Raw genomic sequence first — 20,349 nt, 5'->3', positions numbered from 1 at the left:
GAGGGGTGGCATTGAACAGACTAGAAGAGGAAGAAAGATCTAGAAAGAAGGAGGAGGGGCAACCGCTAGAAGTTGTAGGGGGACAACCTGGAGCTGGCCCAGAGGCCTGGGAGCCCTGGAAAGGCAAGAAACAGGCCAAAACAAGAGGGAGACAGGGAAGGAGATCGGGTCTCTAGGGAAGAGCAGAGAGCAGGAGAGGAGGAGGAGGGAGAAGGCCCAGGGAGGAGGAGGGGGCGGTGATAAAGGGAGCAACTGCTGCCCGGCCCGGAGCGGAGCGACAGGCGAGAGGGAGGGAAGCGGAAATTTAAAAGTGAAGATGCAGATAACGCAGCCTGGAGACGGGAACCCGGGTGGGGGTGGGGGGAGGAAGGGGGAGGAGAGTGGAGCCGTGATGGGGGCGGGAATGGGCGAAAGGAGGGGCTGTGGCCCCGGGGGTCCGAGGTGGGGCCGGGTACCCTGCCCCGTCGCTGTTTGCTGAGAGTCACGGAGGCGGAAAAGCAATGCGCTCCCGACCCCTATCAGAGCGGGAGGCCCAGGCCCATCCCCCGCGCGTCTCCCGGGTTGCGGGGCGCTGGGGGCTGCTGGGTGCGCTTGGCTGCGGCGCTGCGCGTTGGAGACTTTATTGCGATGGGGCGATAAGAGGGGCGGGGGCGGGGTCCGGGGGGCCGAGGCAGCAGCGCTTTAATTAAAACGGAAATTGCGGCCCCTGCCCGCGCGGGGGGCCGGAGGGTTCCAGGCAGCCTGGTAGCTGGGAGCATCGCTCCAGGACCCCCTCCATCCCCCGCCACACCCGGGCAGCCCCCTCCCGCCAGGCCCTGCCGGACCCGCGCCGTCTTCTTCTCCTTGTCACCCGCGGTTGCCTCGGGCGGGGATCGGTGCCCCGGAGCGCAAAGCCTGACGCGTCCCCCCTCTCTCATCACCCCCCCACACACACCTCCCACCACCCAGTCCCTGGCGGCGATGAGACAGAGCGGCGCCTCCCAGCCCCTGCTGATCAACATGTACCTGCCAGGTACCAGGGACCAGCCGGGGGCTGGAGGCACCAGGACCCGGGGCCGGAAGTTTGGGTTCGGGCATGGGAAGGGGTTACTGGGGTCCAAGGGAACCGGACGTGGTCCAGAGACTAGGATTGCCGGGAGGACTGAGCAATCTAGGGCATCGGGGGACCTTAAAGGCAGATGGAGAGCTTTGGGGTTTTAGTGTGAGGTCTAAGGACTCGAAGTGAGCAGATTGGGAATCTGGGAGGCCGAGGGCGCGAGCCGAGGGGCTTGGAGAGCCTGGTAGGGGGAGCAGGGGTCTTCGGTGTGGCCGGGGACCGACTCCGTGTGCGTTCAGCGTCGGGAGGCTGTGGTCAGCTGAGCGTCGCCCCTGCGCCCTCGTGGCTCCTCACCTCCGTGCTCCGAGCGTTCCCACCAGCCCAGCCTTCCAGGCGCCCTCCTGTCTTCTGCGATGGGCTCCGGGCGCTCCCGCTCCGCCGGCGCACTCCCTGCTCGGCTTTATAAGGCTCCCGCCGGCCCGTTCGGAAAGCGGATTTCCTTTTTCCTGGACGCGTTTCCTGACTTGGGCGTTATGGAGGGGCTCCGCGCGGCGCGCGCCCGGGCCAGGCTCGCGGAGGAGGAGCCGGCGGCTCAAGCCCCCAGCTTCGCACCCAGGAACCAACCCCCAACCCCTCCGCCCCCGAGCCTTGGCCCGGAGCCCTTTCGGTCAAGCCCACAACCTCCGCTCGGGTCCTGAGTGTTTTCTCCTGCTGCATCTTACAGATCCCGTCGGAGACGGTCTCTTCAAGGAAGGGAAGAGCCCGGGGTGGGGGCCGCTGAGCCCGGCGGTGCAGAAAGGTGAGTTGGCCCGCGGGCGCGGGAGAAGGCCGGGGCACCCACCCCAGAAGGAGGGGCCGAACAGAGGGTGGAAGCGATGTGCACTGCACGGCCCTGGAAAGGAAGGGTCCAGACATGGCTGTGGGAGGCTGAGGGAAGGAGGCATTCACTTGGCCTTTGGCTCCAGCAGATTCCCAGTCCCAGAGCTGGACCTGCAGGCCCCGGGCAGAGGGAGAGGATCCTGGCCCTTGGTCCTTATCCCCTTCCAGGCCAGGACCCAGATGCTTGGCGTCCTTTCCCTCTTGGTAGCAGGAGCACAAAGCCGAGCACCTCTGGGCAAGGGGACCCAGATGTTTACTCCCTGGCCACTCCAGTCCTTCTCACCACCCGAACCGAGTGAGCACCTACCTACCTGCCTCACTGGCTCAGGCCCGCAGGGCTCTGGGAGTCAAGTTGGCTGGGCCATTGCTGTTGATTCTCAGGTTCCCCCACCGGGCTCTCCAAGTTGCTAAATTACTCTCCGCTTTGCCTTGCTGGTCTCAGAGCCTGGCTGGCCCTCCAGGCAAAGCCTCCCTGCAGCCCCTACCGCCCCACCAGTCAGTATCCTAGATCTCACCAAGTTACAGTAACCTCAAAGACAAGGTTGGCAACTGCTTTATCCAGAAGGGGACATGACTCCCAACAAAAATGGGTTTCCAAGCCTCTGATGTGGGTCTGCGGCAGTGCCAGCTGCACATTTTAACCCAAACCTTCCTTTGTTCCTGACCTGGAGCTCCTGACCTGGAGTCAGGCAGCTTTTTGCTGAGCTGGTGTGGAGGGATTGGGGTTGAAATGATGGTGAAGGGCAGCGTCTGGATTCAGAGCCAGTGGTTGAGAAAGGAGAGGCTCCATCAGGCCTGATTTGAACCGATAATCAGATTATTATTGTTTTAATAATCAGATTATTTCAAGGAAAAATCTTTTTTTTTTTTTTGCCCTCCCCTTAAAGAGGGGAAGTAATTGTACCAAGATTTTTCTTCCCTTGTCTGATTGAGGCTTGAAAGTAGGGGCATGAAAATTCTTTGGCAGCCCTCTAATCACCTGCATAGCCGGGAAAATCCTACTTGCTGCTACCAGCCATCCTGAATGCAGCCCGAAGAGCCCAGAGATGGCCAAAGATGGAAGGAGGCAGGGAGCCAAGCACAGCGACTTCCCACTTCCCGGTCTTATGTCCTCTCCTCAGAGCCGTGCATCACACCCCAAAGTATGACACCTTCCCAAGCCGAGAATCCCGCCTATTTCGAAAAACGGGGCTGAACGCGAGTGAGCGCCAGCGCAGCGCTCTGCACCCCGGACCCTGGCGAGGGTGGGGAGCCTTCAGAGTCTGACATTCCTCGCAAGCTTTGGAGGTCACTGCCCCCCATTCCTGTCTGACTAGTACCTCCAAAAAGCCAGCCTCCACCTCTTCACCTCAGGCGGCGCCAGTCCAACCGTAGGCCTTTGACCGCTAGGCCCTGTCGAGCGGCGGCGGTGGTCCCGCTGCACCCCTGCCTCTTCCCTCTGGACTTGCAGACATGGTCCAGCTGGGATGTGGCAGTCGAGGCACCTGCGCAGACCACCCCGTGCGGCGGTGCAGGCTCCCCTCTGCTGCGAAGAAGGGCGCAGGGCCCAGGTGGCAGTAGGGGCGCGATATCCGGCCCTCGCCGGCTCCTGAAAGCCGCGGGCCTTGTGCGCGCAGCCGCCGCCTCCTCCCCAATTCTCACCAAGCCTGGAGCCCTCGGGGCTGCGTCCTCCCAGGAGGCAAACCCGGTTTCCATTGTGCAAAAGCCCGGGACGGGCTCAGGGCCGCTGCGCGGAGCGGCCCCCTCCCCCGCCGGCCGGCCGCCGCGCCCCCGCCGCCTCGCCCCTTCCCCGCCCCGCCCCGCCCCGCCCCGCCCGTGGCTGACCGCCCCCTCCCCACAGGCAGCGGGCAGATCCAGCTGTGGCAGTTTCTGCTGGAGCTGCTGGCCGACCGCGCCAACGCCGGCTGCATCGCGTGGGAGGGCGGCCACGGCGAGTTCAAGCTCACGGACCCCGACGAGGTGGCGCGGCGCTGGGGCGAGCGCAAGAGCAAGCCCAACATGAACTACGACAAGCTGAGCCGCGCGCTGCGCTACTACTACGACAAGAACATCATGAGCAAGGTGCACGGCAAGCGCTACGCCTACCGCTTCGACTTCCAGGGCCTGGCGCAGGCCTGCCAGCCGCCCCCCGCGCACGCCCACGCCGCGGCCGCCGCCGCCGCCGCCGCCGCCGCCGCCCAGGACGGCGCGCTCTACAAGCTGCCGGCCGGCCTGGCCCCGCTGCCCTTCCCCGGCCTCTCCAAACTCAACCTGATGGCCGCGTCGGCCGGCGTCGCGCCCGCCGGCTTCTCCTACTGGCCGGGCCCGGGCCCCGCCGCCACGGCCGCCGCCACCGCCGCACTCTACCCCAGCCCCGGCTTGCAGCCCCCGCCCGGGCCCTTCGGGGCGGTGGCCGCCGCCTCGCACTTGGGGGGCCACTACCACTAGCCGGGGCGCCCGGAGCCGCGCGCCGTCCCATCCACACCCGGGGAAAGGGCCCGGAGCCCCCCCACCGCTCCTTTGCTCTCAGATTTTACTCCCTCGCCGCGCCCGCGCCCAGCCCCGGGGAAGGGGCAGGAAGCCTCCGCGGTCTTCTTTCAGCACTGGATTTGCCCCTGCACCCCCCACCCCTCCTCCCACCCTGCATCACCCTCAACCCCCAGGGGAGAGTGACTGTGGCCTCCTCCCCGCTTTCCTTAACTCCACCTTCTAGGCCCCAGAGCCCCGACGGGGTTCCCGGACCTCCCCTGTCTCTCCCTGTCCTCCACCTGTCTTGTGCCTGGCTCCTGGAAGCCCTCTCCGTTAGGACCCCTCTTTTCCGAATTCCAAATCTTTTCTCATTTTTTCTTTCCCCCACTGAGCTGCCCCGTCCTGGAGTGATAGAAGCCTCACACAGTCCTTGACCTCTGGGCTTCTCCGGGCTTGGTGAGGGCCGCTGCCCCCTGTGACTCCTCTGGGTAGCTTCTGGCCCCCCTTCCTCCCGCCTCTGTCTCTCTCTCTGGATGGCCTGGTGTGTTTCTCTTCCCTTCCAGACCCATTAAAGCTCCGGAGCTCCCTACTGCCTCCTCTCTGAGTTCTTTGATGCACCAGAACCTTTATTCCGGGGGAGGGGGGTGGAGATGCCCAACTCAGGCCTGAGCGGGAAGGCCTTACCAGGAAGAGAATGAGGGCAAAGCAGGCTCGGGTGCTGGGGGCGGGCAGAGGAGCCCCTGATGGGTGGGCTCACCCCGGGAGGGAGGCCGCCCTGCTGCAGCCGCCCCACCTGATGGACCCCAGGGTAGTCCACCCCAACCTGCCTCACTCTGCCTTCCACCTGTCCCTTCTCGCCACCCCGTCTCACCCCCCATCCCAGCCGGTCTCCTCTGCACACCATCTCAACCTTTCCTGTCTCCAGTTCCTTTCCTTCCCCACCGCCCCTCCCCAGCCTACCCTCACTTTGACTTTCTCTCCCCTTCATTTACAAAACGCCCCCCCCCCCATCTCCAACGCTATCTCTTCTGTAGATCTGCCTCCTGATTTTGGCTGCCCCCCCCCTTTCCCCGCGCGCGCTCTCGGCGGGGGCTTGCGGCGGGACCCTCCTTCTCGCGGGTGGCGCGCGCCCTCTGCTGGTCGGATGAGGGTAAACCAGGGCCGGGTTTTGCCGCTAATCCCCGGACTGAGCCCGAAGGAACCTCAGGTGTCTCACCCGCCCGAGGCGGGGAGGACCCCGACGCTTCTAGGCTTCCTTTGGCCTTCAGAGAGGAGGGCAAAGGGGCACCCTAGCTCTGCCTCCTTCAGGAAGTCCTGGAAGTGGCTCAAATGGGTCATTCTGGCTGCCCCCCCCTTTGTAAAGATTTTATTTATTTGAGAGAGAGAGAAAAAACACGAATAGGGGGCAAGGGCAGAGGGAGAGGGACAAATCGGGAGCTCTACTCCATCCCAGGACCCTGGGATCATGACCTGGGCTGAAGGCAGATGCTTAATGGCCCGCCTTTTTCCTTACAACCTGGAGGCCCTTCTGAATCTTGTGCCCACTGCAACCCTGGCCTTTATGCTCTCTTGGTGCCTTTTACAACAGCTGTTGGCAGGAAAACTGCCTTAAATGCATTCCCCTAGATGGACCAACACCTGGGCAGGTGCGTGAAGGGAATGCGGCAACTTTGGGCTGCACACCAAGGCAATCCCCTTCCCCATGGTCTTGGTGCTTCTTTCCCAAGGTTCCTGTAGGTTGAGGAGAGACCACCCTGGGCTCCCGCAGGAGGCTGACAAGATTCCACTGTGTCCTGTGGGCCAGAAGGGGACATGCAGGTGGAAGGCAGCACAATTAAGTGCAGGGAGGGTTGGGATGCTTTTCCCCAAGAGTGCTGTTGAAGTCATCAAGGTCCACCCAGGGAAAGAGTCTTTATTCTTTTTCATTTTATTTTCACTTAATTTTTTCCTGGTTTTCCAAATGACACAGAAATAGCATAGAAAATGGAAAATACAGAAGGACAAACATTATATGGTCTCATTCATTTAGGGAATATAAAAAATAGTGAAAGGGAATAAAGGGGAAAGGAGAGAAAATGAGTGGGAAATATCAGAGAGGGAGACAGAACATGAGAGACTCCTAACTCTGGGAAACGAACAAGGGGTGGTGGAAAGGGAGGTGGGGGGAATGGGGTGACTGGGTGATGGGCACTGAGGGGGGCACTTGATGGGATGAGCACTGGGTGTTATGCTATGTATTGGCAAATTGAACTCCAGTAAAAAAAAATAATAAATAATAATTTAAAAATAGAAAAAGAAAATGGAAAATACAGGCATGGGCAGCCCTGGTGGCTCAGCGGTTTGGCGCAAGCTTCAACTCAGGGCGTGGTCCTGGAAACCTGGGATCGAGTCCCACGACAGGCTCCCTGCATGGGGCCTGCTTCTCCCTCTGCCTGTGTCTCAGCTTCTCTCTCTCTGTGTCTCTCATGAATAAATAAATAAAATCTTTTAAAAAAAGGAAAGTACACACATAAGGCCTTCATTAAATATGAGTTGGATGAAGAGTGTAACGAAGCTGGGGGAAAACCACCTACAGCCCCATTACACAGAGATCACTATTCATATCTCTCTGCCATCATCTCTTTTCTTTTCACTATGCCTTTTAGAATTTAATGGTACCCTACTTTAGTCACCTAATGTTCGGGGGTGAGCATGTTCATATCACCATGCCCTATAGACCTCACATGGTGGAAGGGCGGGCTCATGTATTCTAAGGGATCATCCCCACATTGTGAGGGCCTTCGTGTGTTGGAGGGAGGTACAAAGGACCTCCTTACAGGGGGCAGGAAGCTGGGAGGGATAACAGATTCACCGGAGAGACAGAACCAGGATCCAAAAAGCTAAGAATTGAGGGCTAAATCTAACAAGGTGAAATTTTCCAGCACGGAGTGTGAGGCCCTGCTCTTAAATCATTAAATGAAAGGACAGGAGGTCAGAGTGCGAGATGTGGCAAGGCAGTGGTTCAGGAAAGCCTGTGTATAAATTAGTGGCTTCTTTTTTTAAAAAAAATTATTGATTTATTCATGAGAGACACAGAGAGAGAGAGGCAGAGACACAGGCAGAGGGAGAAGCAGGTTCCATGCAGGGAGCCTGATGTGGGACTCGATCCCAGGACCCAAGGACGTACCCCACCCCCCCCAGCCAAAGGGAGATACTCAACCGCTGAGCCACCCAGGTGTCCCAAATTAGTGGCTTCTTAGCACAATATTAAGTGGGAGCCTGATGGGTGGGATGCAGAAAAACCATTGAGCTCTGAGGATGCAGTGACGGAGCTATGGCATCAAAGATGTAGGAAACGACTTGCTCTAGTGATGGTGCCCCCAGCATACTGGACACAGTGTTAGAGAACACTTCTGAGACGACACCAAATGGAGAACATACAGAGTGGTGGGCTCAGGAAATGCAAAGACAGAAAGCTGGAGAACCCACAACATGAGAGGTGGTCTGGAAATCACACTGAGGAAAGGGACACAAGACCTGTCCTCGATTACTCAACATCGCTGCCCATGGCAAAGGACCTGGCTGTGCACGATTGAGGGCAGTGTTGGGACATGTGGTAGGAAACTACAGGAAAACAGATCTGTCACTTTGATTGAAGGAAGCAACACTGTCAATACTCAGCAGCTCCTTCCTTGGGGGTTTGCGGAAGTGGGGGAGACAAGGTTACTTCTCCAACCTTGAGACTTTTTTTTTTTAAGATTTTGTTCATTTATTCATGAGAGACACACAGAGAGAGGTAGAGGGAGAAGCAGGCTTCCTGCGGGGCAGCTGCTCAACCACTGAGCCTCCCAGGTGTCCCCAACCTTGAGACTCTTGAAGTCCTATGAATAAGGCAAGATTTCAGGTGCCTTTGGGCAGCGGAGGGGAGGTATCATTAGATTAGAGGATCTTCTTACCTATGAAATTATATCTTTAAAGCCCACCCTGCCCCTCTGTCTTTTCCTACACACAGAGCCAGTTTCAAAGCTACGATACAGGATTGGGAATCAGAAAACCGGAATTCCAGTCTCAACATGGCAACTAACTTGCTATGTGACCTTTCATCTGCTTCTCCCTCTCCCTCTGCCCACACCCCCCATGTCTCTCTCAAATAAAGCAATAAAATCTTAAAACAACAATAAAACAAAACACTTGCACATCCATTGTTCTGTTGGTCCCCTCTAAGGCCAGGGAGGAAGACAGGGCAGGGATTGCTTGACCCACTAGAAGGATAAATAAACCAAGGCCCAAGATGATAAGAGACTTGGCTAAAGTCTTAGTCTTGTTCTAGCACATGTGTCTTCTGATTTCTCTCCTAAGCTTTTTCTCAGTGGTGAGTGATTTCTCCATTGCCCTGAGTGGCCCTTGATCACCTTTTTTTGTAGGATCCATCCCACCCTTTGCCAGGATTACACAGACCTGTGTCTCCTCCACTAATGTGTGTTCTATGTCACCAAGCTCCACTTGAAGATGGAATCAGAACCCCGACTAGCATGTGGCACAAAGACATCTGTGTCCTCAAGGCCTTATACCTGCAGAGTCACAGGGCAATGATGCCACCTAGGGCACCAAGGCTTACCAGAGCACTTGCCCACATGGTAGCTCAGGTGACCATAGATAGACATTGAAATGGGCTTCTACGCTGTACATTTTCTCAGACCTTTCCGCTTTTCTGGCCTTCATCTTTTTTCAACCTGTCTTTAAAATGCATTTAATTTCAGCTTGTTCCTCAACCTGTCTATAACTCATATCAAGTAGACCTGCCGATAATAAAAATGAGCCTTACCCTTTCATTAAACCTGACTCTGCCAGGCTCTGCCCTATGCTAATACTTTTCATGTGATATCTCATTTGATGGGGCCACAGCCTTGCCAGGTGGGGATGGTTACCACCACGTTCAGATGAGGAAGCTCAGGCTCAGAGAAGTCAGGTGGCTGGCCGAGCCTGTGACGCCCGCCATCCCCCGCCCCCGCCCCCACCCAGCTCACATCCTCAGCATCACAGCAGATCCGTTCCTGCTGGGCCCTCCTGGAGAGCCTCTTCTTCATGTGGCTGTGACCTGCTGCGTGCCCATTGCAGGTACAGTCTTGTCTAGTTGTCATAGCAGAAGGTGGTTGGTTATGAAGGCAGATTGATGACTTGTCTTATGAGTGTCCTTGGTTAGGGCCTCCATCTGATAAAGAACAAATCAGAAACTGTAGTGTTACCCCCTTGTCTTTTGGAAGACTTCACCTTCCTACCTGTGCTCCTACAAGCTGGAGTAGATCACTGTACTCTGGGGTGGGGCTGGGGGGTCTGACTGCACCTTGACTTTGGTGGCATTTCCTACCTCAGTTTTGTCAGTGGTATTTCTCCCTGACTCTCCTCTGTCTTGGAACGGTGGGTTTCATATGAGGAGACAAGTGACCCACTGTCCCATTGACTGTTACTTTCTCTATTTCTGAGAATTCTCTCACTGGATCCTGCCTGCTGTTTCTTTCTTTCCTTTCTTTGTAGACGAAGGCAACATAGTATGGGGGTGGAGGTAGGAGCAAGGGCTTTGGGGCTGGACTTCCCGGGCTTGGGTGCTGGCTCTGTCCCTTACCAGCTGTGTGACCTCAAGCACTTTACTGCTCTACTTTGTCCCTCAATGACCCTATCTGCAAGATGGATTTGATAATAACAGAATCTACCTTATTGGGCTGAAGGATTAAATTATTACATAAGTACCATGGTACATATATCAGTATTTTCTATTATTAAGCAGACCAATAAAACCACCTGAAACAAAGCAAGTAATTGCCTCTTCCTCCTCTAATGCCAATCAGATGCTCCCATCTGTCCCAGGAGGAACTTGAGTGGCCACATCTACTTTTCTAGGCCAGTCCAGACCTTGTCCTAGACCCAGCTGCTGAGCTTCACCAAGAACTGGCCTCTTGACTGGTGATGGGGCCACACTGCTGTCACATGGGGCAGCCTCCTATACCCAATGGATCTTCCATTTCTTCTTGGGGTAATACTGAATCTAGAATTATAGGATCTTAGCTAGTTACCAGCCTTGTGACTTTGGAAATATGTCTATACCATTTGGAGACTTTGTTTTACCTTCTGAAATGTGGACAATAGTAATGCTTACTTCTCATGGTCATTGTGTAGATTAAATAAGAATAATGTTAACAATATGGAGCGTCCGGGTGGCTCAGTCGTTTAAGTGTCTGACTCTCGATTTTGGCTCAGGTCACAATCTCAGGGTCATGAGATCGAGCCCCACTTTGGGCTCTGCATTCAGTGTGGAGTCTGCTTGAGATTCTCTCTCTCTCCCTCTACCCTTCCCCCTGCTCTTGCTGTCTCTAAAATAAATACATAAACATTTAAAAGAATAATACTAGCAATAGCACCTAACCTACTTTTCACACTTACTACTACCCAAATAATATCCTAATATTATTTCTCTCAATGTAGCCAACACAGCTAGCTCTTTCCCCAACCCCCACACTCCAAGATGCATGCTCCTTACTTTACATAGCAGAGTTATCATTGGGAAGTGATTGCCCAGCCAGGAACTAATTTTTCAACTCTCCTTGTATTTTGGTGGGAGCCATGTGACTTGTTTCTGCCAACAGAATATGAATGGAAATGATAGTGTGTGTTGCTTGCAGGCTTGAGCACTTAGAAATGTGCCTTCTCCTTACTCTCTTATTCCCTTTCTGCCACCTGGATTCGGAGGAGGACTATTCCTAAGAGGAGGCAGAGATACCGTATGGATGGATTCTGGTTCCTAAAACACCACATGAAAAGAAGTCACCATCAACATGCATTAGACTATTCCTTGAAATTTGCAGGATTTCTTGTTACAGCAAATAACATGACCATAACTGATATACAGATTGCATTGAATCTTTTTTCCCTTTTTTTCCTAAAGATTTTATTTATTTATTCATTAGAGACACAGAGAGAGAGACAGAGAGAGAGGCAGAGACCCAGGCAGAGGTCCTGGGACTCCAGGATCACGCCCTGGGCCAAAGGCAAGCACTAAACCACTGAGCTACCCAGGGATCCCCTGCATTGAATCTTTACAGCAATCCTCTGAAATAGACATTATTATTTCCCCCCACTTTATAGATGAGGAAACTAACGCATAGAAGGGTTAAGTCTGAAATCACACAGTGAAAAAGGGCAGAACAGAATCCGAACCCAGTCTCATTTCAGAAGCAGTGAGTTCTAACCACTAAGGATGTGAAAAAGCTTTATACACTAAAGCCTCCTAAAAATAATGAAGGACTAGTACTTACTGGACACTTATGTGCCAAGTGATATTTAAAGAGCTCTACATTCATTTAATCTTTATGACCCTCTGTAGTTGTTCTAGTATTATTCCCATTCTGTAGATGAGGAAAAATAAGGCACAGAATGTTAAAGAACATTCTTTAAGCAAGAACCATCTTGCTTGGGGTCGCAGTACTGCTAAATAGTAGAGATGTGATTCAAACCCTAGCAGCCCAGCTCACTCCTTTCCCCACCCCTTATTCCTTTATCATCTCTTGTGGAAGAATGAGCAGACTCTAAGATTCTGAGAGGCCCAGGAAGTGGCAGGACTATAACCTGTGCCCAAACTCCAGCCCAACCCCAGGACAGGTTCCAAATCCAGCTTTCACCATGGGTTCCAGACAAATAGAGTGAGAAATGCCTATCAGAAGTCTTGTGGCCAACTGTGACACTTGAATTGATCTCAAATGACATGATAGAGTAGAAGGAGCCCAAGTATACAGCTTTTGCCTACAAACCCAGCTTTTGCCTACTCTCCTTGGAACCAAGAAGGGTACTTACTCTCTCTGAGCCTCAGTGACCTAATCTGTAGAATGGAGATGCTGATTATACCCACCTTGTTGGTTTGCTCAAGGACAGAGCATATGCCTAAAGAGTAAAGTGCAGAGGGCTGCTTCCTAAGTATTATTCTCCCAGCATCAACCAGCTCAGAACAGAGACCTGTCCTGTGAACTCAAACCATCTCCCACCAGTCTAATCCTCCAACTCTACCTACCCCAAGTCTCCTTCCGTGAGTCAGAGCAGCTCCTTCCTTAAATTTCTGTGAGACTAGGGGAGGGGGAAATAGCTAAAGGAGGCTGGAAGCCCAGACCCTGAGCATGAGCATCAGGTTCCTTTTTCTGGAATAGGAGGACAAGTTGCTTAGCAACACAGCAGGAAGTTGTCAGGGAGGCTTCAGGGAATGCTGTCCTTTTTTATCCTGCAGTACAGAGATATCTGAGGTGACACTAGATGGGGAAATGAATGGGGAAAGTGGGGAAGGGTCTGAGGTCTGATAGCAACCTCTGGACCTCATCCTCCTCTCTTATGATCAACTTTCCAATACCCTTACCCTTTTCCCTTGGTTTTCTACCTTTGACACACAGGCAGAGAGACAAGTTCTGGATACACCTTGCATACACATCTGTGCAATGACCACATCTGTGACCATGTATCAAAAACTCAGGACCACCTTATATGTATTGCACTTTACAGTTTACAAAGCACATCCATAGACGTGATCTCACTGATACTTACAATAGCTTTTTAAATTCCTGTACGACAGGGGCACGGGGAGGTCTCAAGGTCTCACAGTGAGGAAATAGCAAGGCCCAGATTTGCTGAAATCTCAGCATATTTCCACTCCATGTTGAAGCATGGATGTTAGTACAGGTATTGGCACACATATGTGTGCATGCAATTCCATATCCTCACATTTTGAAGGTTTCATGCCTAGTGTCCTAAGATGCCCCCAGATGCACCTAGCCCCACTCCTGGTCACAAAGCAAGTGCAATATAGAGGCAGGGTTCAGCTGTTCTTCCCTGATGGCAAGAGCCAGCCTGGGGCAAGGGCATCCTTAGAGTGTGGAATCCCAAAAGGGACCTGGCCTGCTGGCCCAAAAGCTTCAACTCAGGAATACTGCTGGGCTGGGCCTGGCTGACATAAGAGTCTACATGCCAGCAGCTGAAACAAGTCCCTTGGCTGGCATTCCAGAGAGGTGCACATGGGTCCCACTGGACCCTTGCCTGCAGCAAGGAGTAAACACATATCACTGAGGCCATAGATAGCTCATGGGAGGTCCCCGTCTCCAGAGCTCCCTACTGCCTCAGGGGCCAGCAGAGCTAGTCTTGGCAGTGCTGGGCTCCATTCTGGACTCTGTTTTGGTCCCTTTTCCCTCTGTCAATATTTATTAATAGTGCTGACTACCATAGGAATCGTTGTTACCCCAACAACAGTAATATTATCATTCTTGTTACAGTCATTTGATAGATGCAACACATCTGAAATCCTTGTTTCTATCTGATAGGTGAGAAAACTGAAGTTCAGAGAGGTTGAATAACTTAGATCGATTAGTTAGTTAATGGTAGAATAGGGACTCAAACCTCTGATTCCTGGTATGTTGTTCTGTGTATCACATCACACTGCCTTTAAATGTTTGGGCAGAACAGGGAGGAGGGGTGGGGTGAAATGGGGAGGAGTTGCAAAGGAACATTTGGCCACTCCATCCTTTAACCTCAAATTGCACATGGCCAGGACTATGTAGGCCAATATGCTTCAGAACAGTAAATTTGAATAATTATTTTTATTAAGGGTTTTTTTTAAGATTTTATTTATTTATGAGAGAGAGAGAGAGAGGCAGAGACACAGGCAGAGGGAGAAGCAGGCTCCACGCCAGGAGCCCGACGTGGGACTCAATCCCAGGTCTCCAGGATCAGGCCCTGGGCTGAAGGCAGCGCTTAACTGCTGAGCCACCCGGGCTGCCCTGTTTTACCCTTCTAACCTTCTCATCACTGTGACCGCTGAACATTCTACTAAAGGTCCTATTCAGTGCAATATGACAAGAAAAGATATATGCTATATGCAAAATATTGGAAAGGAAGATATTAAAATGTCCTTGTTTGCAGAGGCTATGACTGCCTACCTAGAAAATCCAACAGAACCAACTGGAACACAATTAAAACTAATGAAGCTAGTATATCCAGTAACATACAAGATTAACATACAAAATCTTATGATTATTCTACAACTCTATAAAATTAAGGGAAAGAATTGGGAATAATAGGTTTACAACAGCAATAAAAATATGCTCCTAGGTAAACCTAATGAAAAACATAGGAACAACTAAATGAAGTACATGACAAATCTCCACTAAGAAACATGAAGGAAGACCTGAATAAATGGAACACTTAGCATGTTCCTGGGTAGAATGACTCAATATTGCAAAACATCAAACCTGTCCAAATTGGTCTAGAAAAGTAATATAGTCCCTGACAGACTTAGTTCTAAAGTTCTTCTGGACTATGTTTAAGAATAGCTTAGAGGGGGCTGCCTGGGTGGCTCAGCAGTTTAGCGCTGCCTTGGGTCCAGGGCATGATCCTGGAGACCTGGGACCGAGTCCCACATTGGTCTCCCTGCATGGAGCCTGCTTCTCCTTCTGCCTGTGTCTCTGCTTCTCTCTCTCTCTCTCTCTCTCTCTCTCTCTCTCTCCTCTGTGTGTATTCTCATGAATAAATAAAAAGAAATAAAATCTTAAAAAAAAGAATAGCGTAGACAATTTTAGCAAAAGAACAATAAGCTTACTGCAAAGCTCCAGTTATTAAAGGTGTGGTTTGGCACAGAAATAGTTAAGTAAACCAATGGAACTGAGTAGAGCCTTGAAACAGACCCATGTATATGTGGGGATTTCATAAAAGATAAAGATCGCATTCACTGTAGGGAAAGGAAGACTTTTCAAAGGTTAGCACAACTTGTTATTCCTTTGGGGAAAAAATAGTTATATCTCTACTTCTCACTACATACAGAAATAAAGTCCAACATAGATAAAGAATAAAAGTATAATTGTATACTTACTGGCAACCAAAGACAAACATGGAAACTGTCACTATTTCACATTTAACTAAGTGCCAGGCACTGTGCTAGTTCTCCCTGTTTAAACAAAGGATATGAATAAGTTCATGTGAAGAGAAAATTTTCCCTAGGTTTTTTATTTAAATAAGGCATAATGGTCTCCTATGGCACTTATGCCAACGATAGAGGAGTGTTCTTTAAATAGTCTTTGAGGGATCCTTGTGAGTATGTATCCATGCTGCGTGTGTGTTCATGCACCAAACATGCTGCGTGGATACCTACACATGTTTGCTGTGCTAGATAGCTATCCAACTTTACTTGTCCAGCAAAGGACATTCTTAAATTCTTGGGATTTGGAAAGAGTTTGAGGAGAGGAAAGGGAGTGAAGAGATTTTGAAGATGTGTGAGAAAGAAGGAGGGCAGCGTTGGCCAGACACCATCCAGCTCCATTTTATCCTTCCTTCCTTCCTTCCTTCCTTCCTTCCTTCCTTCCTTCCTTCCTTCCTTCCTTCCTTCTTTTCTTCCTTCCTTTCTTCCTCCCATCTGTCCTTCCTTCTTCATTTCTTTCTCTGTGTCTTTTTTTTCATCATGATTTTCCTTCTTGTTTAGGTAATAATATTCATTATAAAAAACTAGGAAACTCAAGAAAATACCGAGATTAAAACTGATCATTTAAAATCCCACCACTCAAGGAGAGCAACTATTTAGTAAACATCTTAAAAGAGTCTATTGCTGCACATAAACACACAACACATACACCAATCATTCAGTGTAGACCTATTGACTGCATACTGCATACCCAGCCCTATGCTAGGTGCAGAGAATCCAGCAGTGAACAAGACAGACCTTCTATTGAGAGGATACAAAATAAATAAGCAACAAAAAATGATTGGGGGTGACAAATGCCAAGAAGACAATAAGTTAGGGGTATGTGAAGAAAGGTGGCTATGGGGCAGGCTGAGATGAATTCATCAGGATGAGGTGGCTATTTAAGCCAAGATCTGAATGATATGAAGAGGACAGCTATTTAAAGGTCTCTCTCTCTCTCTTACACAAATAGGACCATATGATATTGTTTTTAACCAGATATTTTCATTTTATCATGGTCATTTTTCATGTCAATAAACATAGATTGATGTATCATTTTTAATGGTCCATAATATCCCAATGAATATTGATCTATACAATTTACTTAATCTCCTACTGTTACATCCATTTTTTTTATTATGATAAACAATGTTACGATAAGCACCCTTGTGTCGGGTCCTTTCTTTTTTTTTTAATTTATTTTTATTTTAATTTTTTTTTGGAGGGGGTCTTTTCCCACTTATTTCCTTAGGGCAAATTTCTGGAAATGTGAAGCAGGGTCAAAGAGCATGCTGCCTTTCACATTTTGATCCCTTGCCAAGTAGCCCTCCAAACAGACTGAACTAATATGTGCATGTGCATATATACATCAATATAAGAAAGTGCATGTCTCCTCATGTTTTTATCATGGTTGACATTTTCCATTTCTGAAATCCTCATCACTATAAGACATGCAATCTCCCATTACTATTTTTACTTGAGTTTCCTGGTCAATAGCTAAGTCTTTTTTTTTTTTTTTTGCAAAGTCTCTTTTTATGTGTTCATTGATTATTTACATTTTTGGTGTGAATGACATTTTCACAGTTTTGATTAATTTTCTACTGAAAATATATTCCATCAGCTTATCACTTGTCTTTCAATCTTACTTATGGTTTTTTTTTTTTCTATTTCTCTAACATTCAAGAGCTGAAATGGAGTCAGATGAATCAATCTTTTCCTTCAAGGTCTATGCCAAAAAAAATGTTCTCCCCCAACCCAAGATGCAGTAGTAACAATACTAATAAATAATCCTTGTTTTCTCTAAGTATTTTTATTCAATATTTGACCATTGCCATATATTAACTTCTACTTTCTAATTATGCAAACAATATACTAATACATTTTTATTGTAAAAATTAAACTACACAGATAAGGTACATGTCCTCTAGACAAAATCAATCCCAGTTCTTCCGAGAAGTCTTTTATAAGAGTGATGTATATCTTTCTCAAGCTTCTATTACACACACACACATAAACACACACAAATTAAGGGTTAGTTTTGTTTTGCTTTTGCATAAATTGTACTGTATATATTGTTTTTTTACTGTATATGTTGTTATGCAACTGTTATTGATACTCCATGTTTTGTAGATCTTTCATCAGTACATCCATTCTTTTTAACTGAATAATGTAGTATTCAGTAATATGGCTGTATCAAAGTTTATTTAACCCCTAACATACTGGTGAATATTTAGATTGATTCTAATTTGTCGATCTCCAAGCAATAACATAACAAAAATATCTTTGTCATGTCTCTATGTGCACATATTCAAGTATTTCTCCAGGGTTGATACTAGAAGTCAGAACTCCTGAATAGAAAGGTATGTGCATTTAAATTTTTAGTAGGTACTTTTAAACTGTCTTCTCTTCTAAGTATTTTGTAGCTCTTTTTCTTTACATGAAAAGAAACAATCTGGAATTTATTTTGGGGTAAAGAATGAGGAAGGATTGACTTTTTTCTTCATATAAATGACTACCCACTTGTACAAAACCATATGCTGACCAATCCATCTTTCCCAATGGATTTGAAATGGTGTCTTTATCATATTTTAAATTCCCATGTATGCCAGAGTTTAGCTTTGGATTATCCATTCTATTTTATGATCTATTCCTATGTCAGTGCCATATATTTGAACTACCTTAGCTCTATAATACATTTAAATATCTGGTAGAGCAAACCCTCCATCATTACTCTTCTTTCTTATGTTTTTCTTGATATTCTGTTTTTCTGGGATCATACATACATTATTTTTTTTAAGGAGTAAAATGTAGAAAAATTATAATGGAATGGATGATAACCCCCTCCTACCTTTTAGGTGGTCATGTATAAAAATGCACACAGAGAAACTAGTTTTATGAATTATGGACTTGAAGCTAAATATCAATTACAAGAGACTGTGACCAAGAGGTATAAAGAAATGAAGGGAAGGGAGTGTTAAGAGAGGGGAGTAACTATTGTGGGCAATATCTCCAAGTAGAAAGAGACCTTAGGAGTAGCTAATTATTAAAGAAATAGTGGCAAAAATCCAGGGGGAAAAAACCCATGAAAGCCCAAACTAGATTGGGGGAATTTTAATCCAGAAACTAAGAGGTTAAACGTAAGCCAGAGGAAAGAAAAAAACAAAAAATAGGGGTGGGGTTGCTGGAGTGAAAAATTAGCCATCCAGTCTGCAAGTGCAACAGAGAGACTGACTCCAAATCTCATCAATGTATTAAATTAAGGTCAACTAATGTATTGAATCCTGAGACTACCCCTGCAGTTTATCTATCTTGTATCTAATCTTTCATCGCTGGACTAAAACAATTTTCTACCCCACATTTACATGCCTTGCCTGTGTGGGTACAGATGACCTTCTTGTAGGATGTTTAGCAATGTGCTGAAAGGAAGGTAATGGTCTTAATGAAAGTCCTTAAAGTGTTAATGCCTGTTGTCTTGAGGCCATTCACAACAAATGTTGTTTATCATGTATAAAGGGATCAAGAGCACCACTTAAAGTGGGATGTGTAAAGATGGTCAGTCCTCCATATCTGGCTCTCAGCTGTCTTTGGTCATGGTGGCATGGTTGGAAGGGTTGCTGTGGCAGCCTCTGTTGTAGAAATCTTCCAGAGATGCCCATCTGGGTGCCTGAGGCACAGTCCCTGTAGGTAGAGGCCACAGGATGTCCCCTTGGATATTGCCAGATGCTCTGGTTGCTGGGCACTCTGTCTGGCAGGCAAAGCGATTACCATGACAACCAACACCCCCGCCCCCACGTCTGTGGTTTTTTTTTTTTTTTTTTTGCATTTCTTCTTTCCCATTAAGTACCAAGGTATTCCAGGGACAGGCAAGCATAGCTGTCAGGACAAAATGTCCTCTGCTCCAGGAAGAGGGGCCCGGAAGTAGGCAGTGGAGATGTGTACTTGTTACGTCTGAAGGAGCCTTCATCAGTATAAATGCATATATACCTGCTTTCTGGGTTAAAATGTGTGCCTTTGGTTGTATATCCATGCAACAAATGGTCAAATCACTGTTTATCCATACATTTGCTTTCCTGCTCCCCTCCTCTCTCTGCTGCTCCTGCGCTGGGAGAGTCACCCATTTGCCAGGGGAAGTGCTGAGTCATGGCTCTAGCTGGGTTTCTGTCTCCTATTCTCCATCTCCATTCTTTCCTCAGTCCACTCCTCACCCAGGCTGGGCTCTCTGTAGAGCTCTGAGCCCTCTTCACCACTTCCCTTCTCAGCCTGGAAGCACTTTCCTGAGGTTCACTTCTGGTCAGTAAAGAGAAGGCACTTTACTCTGTTTCTGCACTTTCTCCGTTCTCACCTTGCCTTCTCAAAAGACTGCGCTTTTCTCCATGTGACCACCCCTCCCTTAGAAAACAGGAGTCTGACCAGGTTTGACCCAGGAGGCTAATTCTTCCATGTATTCATGCTGATCCTCCTCCAGTTGCTTACCCCCTAATCGGATTATGGCAGTGTCTCATGCCTTGGGGCAAGGCAAGGAAAGTGAGATTTAATTTGACACCACGCGCTGAGGCTTTTTTACATTCTGTCTCCAAGTGCCAGACCACAGGTTCCAGGAGGTGTGTGTGTGTGTGTGTGTGTGTGTGTGTGTAGTAAAGGGAGGATGCTGTGCCTATGGGTTCAGAGGCAGTACCTAGTGATCTCTCCAAGAGCAGGATGTTTGGGGGTCTCGGTAGTCTCTCTTTCCCTCCCACTTCAGACTTTTAACGCAGAAGTTCCAATTAAGTAATCTTGCTAACTAGTTCCAAATAAGGCAGATAAGGATTGTTTCCTCCGCTAGAGTGGGGAGAGTGGAAAGGTGGCCCCGCCCGCTCAGTCTGGTTGCTATGGCGACAGCCGCGGGGTGACCCAAGTGCTCCTCCCTCCCTCCTCCCAAACCCAGAAAGATGACGGCACCGCGCTGACTGCGCCAAATTCCAGCCAATGGGCGGCTGCTCCCGCCTTCCCTTCCGCCAGCTCTCCCCCTCCTCCCCCCCGGGAATTCGAT

General features: G+C 49.3%; 1 protein-coding gene across 1 annotated transcript; it reads left to right on the top strand.

Annotated features, from left to right (window-relative positions):
- Nucleotides 1-797: 797 nt before the first annotated feature.
- FEV (FEV transcription factor, ETS family member) lies at nt 798-5,297 on the top strand. Its single transcript, XM_025442125.2, has 3 exons — nt 798-1,012; nt 1,761-1,835; nt 3,756-5,297. Exons 1-3 carry the CDS (start codon nt 961-963, stop codon nt 4,340-4,342), a joined length of 714 nt encoding a protein of 237 aa, XP_025297910.1. The 5' UTR covers nt 798-960; the 3' UTR covers nt 4,343-5,297.
- Nucleotides 5,298-20,349: the final 15,052 nt, after the last annotated feature.

This window comes from Canis lupus, chromosome 37 (genome assembly GCF_003254725.2).
Source record: "Canis lupus dingo isolate Sandy chromosome 37, ASM325472v2, whole genome shotgun sequence".
NCBI lineage: Eukaryota > Metazoa > Chordata > Mammalia > Carnivora > Canidae > Canis > Canis lupus.
This window is presented reverse-complemented; position numbering and strand designations above follow the sequence as displayed.